General features: G+C 42.2%; 1 protein-coding gene across 1 annotated transcript; it reads right to left on the bottom strand.

Moving 5' to 3' along the window:
* Nucleotides 1–532: 532 nt before the first annotated feature.
* Nucleotides 533–6,701, bottom strand: HMGN1 (high mobility group nucleosome binding domain 1). Its single transcript, XM_032463869.1, has 6 exons — nucleotides 6,536–6,701; nucleotides 6,169–6,201; nucleotides 6,052–6,081; nucleotides 5,919–5,969; nucleotides 2,987–3,115; nucleotides 533–1,409 (listed from the first exon to the last, which is right to left on the bottom strand). The coding sequence occupies exons 1-6, from the start codon at nucleotides 6,548–6,550 to the stop codon at nucleotides 1,362–1,364; spliced, it is 306 nt and encodes a 101-aa protein (XP_032319760.1). The 5' UTR covers nucleotides 6,551–6,701; the 3' UTR covers nucleotides 533–1,361.
* Between the last annotated feature and the right edge of the window lie 302 nt (nucleotides 6,702–7,003).

The following is a 7,003-nucleotide window of genomic DNA, read 5'->3' as shown; positions in this document are numbered from 1 at the left end:
CGTTACTCTGCTCGCCTCGGTCACTGCAGTGGCTCACCGTCCTTGCAGAGTTCTATGACCCCCTAGGACTCATCTTTGTACATGCCAATTACTTCCAGGGTAGACATCTGAACTTTGTTCCAAGGCCTCCCCTCTTTAGCGGTAACCGAGGTAAGCTGCCACCTCTGGCCCATTTCTCCATTTGCCAAATCAGGTGTCCACCACCATCTCTAAAGACTACTTAGGTGGCAAAAGGGAAGTGTAACACACACAAAAACAAGTCTCAAAAAAACAGTATGCAAATACAACCCCAGCAGGTCTAGTTCTAGCTTACTCAGTATTTATAAACTCACCTCATATGGAGAATGAATAATTACGTAACTTTGCTTTAGAGGACACTGAATTGATTTCCCATTAAAACAGGTTAGTCCCACAAACATCTTCAAAGTACACTGTAGAAGTATTGTAGAAAAATGAGTATGTCACTCTTCCAAAATTTTGGGGAAAAACAAATGTGGAAATTCTTTAAAATAAAATTTACACCAGAACTTAATTCATGTGCTTCAAGAAATTCTTTCACAACTGAGATTTTATTGGTTGTTTTGAAGATCAGTACAGACATTTCAATTTGTACACAATTCTTAACACACATACCAAAAATCTAAAATAATCATGTAGTTGTGATTCTTTTCCAAACAGTTATTCCAGTGACTTTCCAGCTGAAAATTTGGAAACAAATTTTCCTTAACAGGATATCAAGTACCAGTATCATCCAATGTTGATATGCTGTTACATCGTAAGTCCCACCAATTCACAATTTAATATCATATACACTACACACTCAAATTTTCAATCGTTCACAGCACATTAACAAAGTTACTAGGAAACTGGACTACCACGACCAAAGATGTTACAGAGTGCACAAAATTCCGACGAGGAGAGCCAAGATCAAGGAGTGGTTTGCTTTAGGAAACAATTCTACCAAAAACAACATGGGAAGAGAAGTAATTTAAAGTGTTCAAGACATTAAATGCACAACTGACTCCAAATTGCGATTTAATTATGCTCTCTGTATTATAGGATATAAAAACTACCCCCCATCTATGGAATGTTAAGCTGACACTGAAGACAATCAAAGCCTCCCATATTCAATATCCCACTATTTTCTGGTTGTATCAAAAAATAAACAACCAGCAAATGATTTCACCTCTTAAAAAAAAGCATTTACACTTAAAAAATGGGATGAGGTGGGATTCCCTCCTTCTTAAAAATGTTTCTAGAGCTACTAAAAAACTTGCATTTACAAAATAGTTGATAAAAATATTCCTCTGGATTGTACAAGAAGGGAGACAGGGACCACTGATAAGACCAGGTGTATGCTATTAATCAGACTTGGCTTCTTTCTCTCCTGCTTCATCAGAGGCTGGGCTCTGCAAATCAAAGGAGAAATAGTGATCAAACATTTGACTTCTGTATCATTGCTATGTTAGGGATTTTAGCATTTAATACAATGTTAAGTTTTACTTAGTGTAACTATTGTCTTAGAAATACATTCAATCCTCATTATTTGTAGATCCTGCACTTGTAAATTCGCCTACTCACTAACGTTTATTTGTAACCCCTAAATCCATATTCATGACACTTCCACGGTCATGTGCAGATACCAGGCAGCAGAAAATGTGAGTCACCTGACACGTACATTCCCAGCGGAGGTTGTTCTGCTTTCTTGTTTCAGCTGTAATGCTGTAAACAAGTGTCCTGTGCACTATTTAGTGCCACACATTTCAGTTTTTGTGCTTTTGGTTGACAATGTGGACAAGTGTAGTGCTGTCTAGCACTGCTACATGCAAGAAAGCTGTGCTGTGCTGCGTGGAGAAAATAAATGTTGGACAGCTTCTTTTAGGCACGAGTTACAGTGCTGTTTCCGTTGGTCCTGAATTCAACATAACTTATCAAAAGCTTCTATTAAACAGAAACACACATAAAAGGTTATGGTCTGATCTGCTGACAGAATGTGATCAGAACATCAGAACATTTCAGGAATCAAACCCTGTATTTCTACTACGTGCAACTGCCCAATATTCAGAGCAACCTTACAGAACAGAGCCATCATGAATAAAGAGAATCAACTGTAGTTTAACAAAAGATAACAGAAGCCAAATTCTCCACTTATAGCTGGATTAGTTCATGTCATCTTAATGTCACATATTTGATGTGTGATTAGAACTAGAAATGAAAAGTAAACTGATTACAAATTTCACAGGAATAAATAGTTGATTACTTTAAAGTCTGATCTATGAATATAAAAGTCTAAAAGTTAATACCCTAAATTATATTTTCTGGTTAGCAAATATAATGGTTTTTTAAAAAAAGGCTTGGCTTCATAAAGGTTAACCTTTTGCAGCCTTGCAAACGACTTATTTTTTAAGACAAGACCTCTTTTTCTCATAGCTTAAAAGGATAAAGATTGAGGACATCAATCTTTTTGTTTGATCTTAGTTACTATTTAGTCCTACTTAAGTGGCTACTTCTAAGAAAAATAAACCTTCATTAGAAATGAAAGGGGGAAAAACATGGAAAATGAAGGAAATGGATTACAAAATTTTTTAAAAGCAATATCCAGAATATAAAAACCAAACAAGAGTAATAGTTCTATAGATGGCAATTTGAAAAAAAAAAAAAAAAAAAAAAGACTAGAATATTTAACAAAACCCTGAGGTCATGTAAAAAAACAAAAATGTGTTATACCATTTAGTAAAATACACACCAGGAATTAAATTAATAAATGCTGTGTACAATGTAGATGCTTAAAAAAGACATTTACATATATATATTTTCAAGTATGAACTCATAAAAAATCATCTGTCCACTCACTTGGGGTTACTATCCAGAAAAATGTTCAACATTATAAAGGATAAACACTGCCTTGTCTGCTACATAAAAATATACAATTTATTACCCACTCTTCTGAGCCAAGGTTAGTAACACAAACACACACACTCCTGACCTCCTCATTTTTAGTTTCTCCGTTTTCTGCAGGCACATCTTCTCTAGTCTCTTGGTTAGCCACCTCGGCCTGTTTTCCCTTGGCTCCCCTTTTCCCTTTTGCTTGCACTTTTTTGTCTGAAGATTTATCCTATGACAGAATAAGAGTTTATATTTTAAGTATCAATGTTACACGTACTAACATTTTCTGACTTGCTAGAGAGATGTATCCACAACAGTTGCGATGTTAACCCTAGGTCAGCCTGAATTACACGACACACCTTAAGGTCCCCCCCCCAGTCATCAGGACGACGTTTGCCAAGGAGAACCCTACCAGAGCCCGCACACCGAGCCTCACCAGACTTACGATTAAACCCGAAGCCTGAGCTGCAATACTACTTCTCTGCTTTCTCTACCACCCACTAGTCTCTGAGGTTCCACAGGACAGAACAAATGAGGTGGAGAATCACTGGAGGAATCTCTTCCCCACTGAAACCCTACCCACCCCTAAGCTTCTTTTGAGCCCAAATAATAATCAAATTGTCAAATAACCACTGTCCTGACGAGACGCTTACCCTCACAGTAAGACCATTCACCTGAAAAAAGCACCATGTTGTAAGGTCAGGGTGACTATCCTGCTACAGTTAATCCCTTGATATCATATAATGAGTAGCTAAAAGGCTCAATTTTGAGTTTATCGTTTTCATTTAGGTGTTTGAAGAATCTGAAAAGCACAGGTATTAGTACGATGATAAAAAGAGGTTCAAAAGTTAATGCACTTTAATGTGATATAAAACAGTATTTCTGTAAACCATACATTAATGGGGAAAGAGAAACTGAACAAATGTTTATTTCCTGTAAATAGATAACGTAGTAAAACAGTCGAAATAAGGCCACCAGTGAGTTGTGTAAGAACAATACTTGAGTTAAACAGCCACAAACACACGCAAGGAGATCTCACACCTCCAATGCTGAGGGGGAACAATCAGTGCAATGTATTCTGCACCAACGCATTTCACACATAAAGACAGCACGAGGACTATCGCTAAACTCATTATCTTTAAGATAAATAACGCCTTATGTAAACAAACATAGTTGGGACAACACTGTTACATACATGGCTACCATGAAGTGTCACAAATGCTTCTGTACTTTAAAATGATCCATTTATAATCTGATTTCTTTAGACTTCTCATTAATTTCGTAACCATTATCTCAGTAACATAAAAATGTAAAATCTTAAAAGTGAAAACAAAATATGCAATATCCTGGACTGAAATAACATGACTTTTAACTATTAATAGCTGGAAAGCGAGATAAATCAACGTCTGTAGTATAGTAATCAATACATCAAAAGCTTTACCTTTGTTTAAGCCTTTAAAATGAATCAATTACAAAGACAAAGATTACAGAAACTAAAGGGGAAAAAAATAGCTCCTCCCTTTCCCTATCATGTTTCCTTTGGGAAAACTGAACTGACAGGTTTGTTTCTCAAGGAACACTGAAGACTTACCTGTTGGCCTCTCACTGAGTGAAAGAAAATGTTGATTACATCTGATGTCCCAGACTCAGCTGGAGTTAAAAATCTGAACTGGTTTCATTAAAAAAAATTTTTTTAGAGCAGATCAAAATATAGACAGAGGTAAATGAAAATAGGAAGAAAAAAATCTGAGAAAATAGGCATAGTATTTCAGCCAACTGATTTATTAAAAAAGGCAAATAATAAAAGATGTGTAATAGTACGGTGTTCACTCAGACATCTTGCAACAAGATCCACTATTTTCCCCTCCGTTAAGTTTCTGGGGTACTCTTCATTTTTCGTACAGATTACATTATTTCCTAGTGTGAGAAGTTCTATACTACATACACCTATACCTTCCTTGATCTGTTAGAAAAAGAAATCACAAAACACAACTTTCTACTGGAAAAAAGATTTTTACCCTCAGCTCTTTAAAACGTTTAAACAAAAAAAAAAAGGGGGCGGAAACTTTTGATTGAGCTTCCACCTACACTTTTCAGAAAGGAGTAATCAGGCTAAGGATTATTTGAGGAGACGTCTAACAGCAAACTCTCACTTAAGCTCTGAGTTAACAGAAATTAACCACACCATGAACTCCCCACAATGAACATGAGAGCTTCACAAAGGATGGTTCCCATGCTATATCCAAAAACAAAGTAACAAATAATACACACGTATTTTGCCCTTCCAACTTAAGTTTTAACGTCATATATCCAAGCACAACTTCATTCCAAAGACCGGCAATGTGAATAATGCCATCATGAATCTATTTTAGAGCAATAGCCATCATGCTACCTACAATTAACTCAAAGCCTGTTATGGTAAAATAATTTAGTGAACTCCTATACATACAACTGTATATAAAATACTTTTAGAATACTGGTAGTCCTGTTCCCAGGGAACACAACTCTTTATCTACCCCCGTACACATGATCCCCTACCTTGCCTTGCGAAACTTACATGCAAAACTTACATACTCCCCTTCTCCTGGCCTCAGTCCTAGCTTTGCTGTTGTCAAAAGAGGAAGTACAAGCATGTAACCAACAGAGGAGCACTAACCATAACGTACACAACACAAACAATGGATTTCCCTGGTGAGCGAAAACTATTATTTAGTATTTTCACCCGTCTTAAGTTTATTCCTAAATTCTACAACAGTATTAAAGGGATACATTATATTCCCATAAACCAGGATGACTACATCCACTGTATTTCACCCAGACTAGGAAAAGACACTGTTTACTTAAGTTATTAAACCACAGAACAAAAGTAGGTAAATAAGTACTTCTTCGACTTTCCGGGAGACGAGGGCATTTAACTGCAAATTATTTTGAGACACTCAAAAGTCAAGATCTTGCTCGCCGGTGGGGCGCCTTAGGTAGCACTGCAGCATTTCCAAGACACCGCGGTCTCTGAAGGTAAGTTTGAAACCTACCTTTCCTGCCGCCTTTTTTGGCTTCGTTTCCACTTTTGCAGGAGCAGGTTTCTGAAAGGCAAAGGTAACACTTGAGTTTCCCCTCGCGTAAGATCCCACGGAAAGGAAAGGTTATGGGGCTCGCCTTACTTACAGCTGACAACCTCGCCGATCTCCTCTTGGGCTTTAGGGGAAAAAAAGGAAAATGAGCGAGGAATGAGGGATGCAGTGCAAACCGAACCCACCCCCGGGAGAGAAGCGGGGCACTTACCTCCTCCTTCGCCGCCCCTTCGGCGGAACTGACCTGCGGGAAAAGCAGACGGCGAGTGGGCGCAGCCCGCAAACAAAAGTGCCCGCGCCCCGCGCCCGCCCGCGAGAACAATGCCCGGCCGCGTGACGTCAGCGGCTTCCCGCCGCCGCGTTCGAATCTCCCACCCTGCTCCTCGGGCCGCCGAACGTTCCAGAACGGCGCGCCCGGGGCCGCCGCGCGCCCGCCCACCCGCCCGCCGCAGGGCCAGGGAGCCTCCGGAGCCCAGCCCCGTCGATGGCGCGGCGGGGGCCGGGACCTGGGCCTCGCGGGGCGCTGCGGCCGGCCCGGGCGGCGGAGGGGGCGTGTGCGGGCCGCGGCCGGCGCTCACCTTCCTCTTGGGCATCGTGGCGGCGGGGCGGGCGCGTGCCGGGTGCCTGCGGGCCGCGGCGCGCCGAGAGCCTTCGCGAAGCTGGGCTGCCTGGCCGCTGCCGCTCCTCCCGCCGCCCGAGCTGCTGGGACCCGCGGCGGGGGCGGTGGGAGAACCGGATGGAACCGGATTGGGAGCCCGCCCCCTCCTCCCCCCGCGTCCCCCAGCCGCGGGCTCCCCCTCCCCGCCAGCCGAGGCCGCCCCCCGCCCCCACCCCCGTCCATTGGCTGCGGGGCCCACCGCGCCGCGGCCCGCGCCCCGAATAGGTGAGGCGGGCCGTCACTCGACCACTGCGCCCCGCCCCCGCTCTCGGCGCCCCCACCCCGCCCGCCGTCTCGCGGGGCCCCAGACCCAGGCAAGGGGGCGGGGCCCCACAGGCCGCTCTGGCCTCACGGTAGTTTATTTGAAGCCGAGCCGCAAAGTGCGGTC

This window comes from Camelus ferus, chromosome 1 (genome assembly GCF_009834535.1).
Source record: "Camelus ferus isolate YT-003-E chromosome 1, BCGSAC_Cfer_1.0, whole genome shotgun sequence".
NCBI classification, from domain to species: Eukaryota; Metazoa; Chordata; class Mammalia; order Artiodactyla; family Camelidae; genus Camelus; species Camelus ferus.
Note: the sequence above shows the minus strand (reverse complement) of the source record. Positions and strands in the feature narration are given on the sequence as shown.

Bases quoted from the DNA above. Each gene is read 5' to 3' on its own strand.
- HMGN1 (XM_032463869.1), bottom strand. The intron at 6,082-6,168 runs GTAAGTGCCCCG...TTTCCCCTAAAG, and splicing joins AAGGGGCGGCGAAGGAGGAG to CCCAAGAGGAGATCGGCGAG. The intron at 3,116-5,918 runs GTAGGTTTCAAA...ATTCTGTCATAG, and splicing joins CAAAAAAGGCGGCAGGAAAG to GATAAATCTTCAGACAAAAA.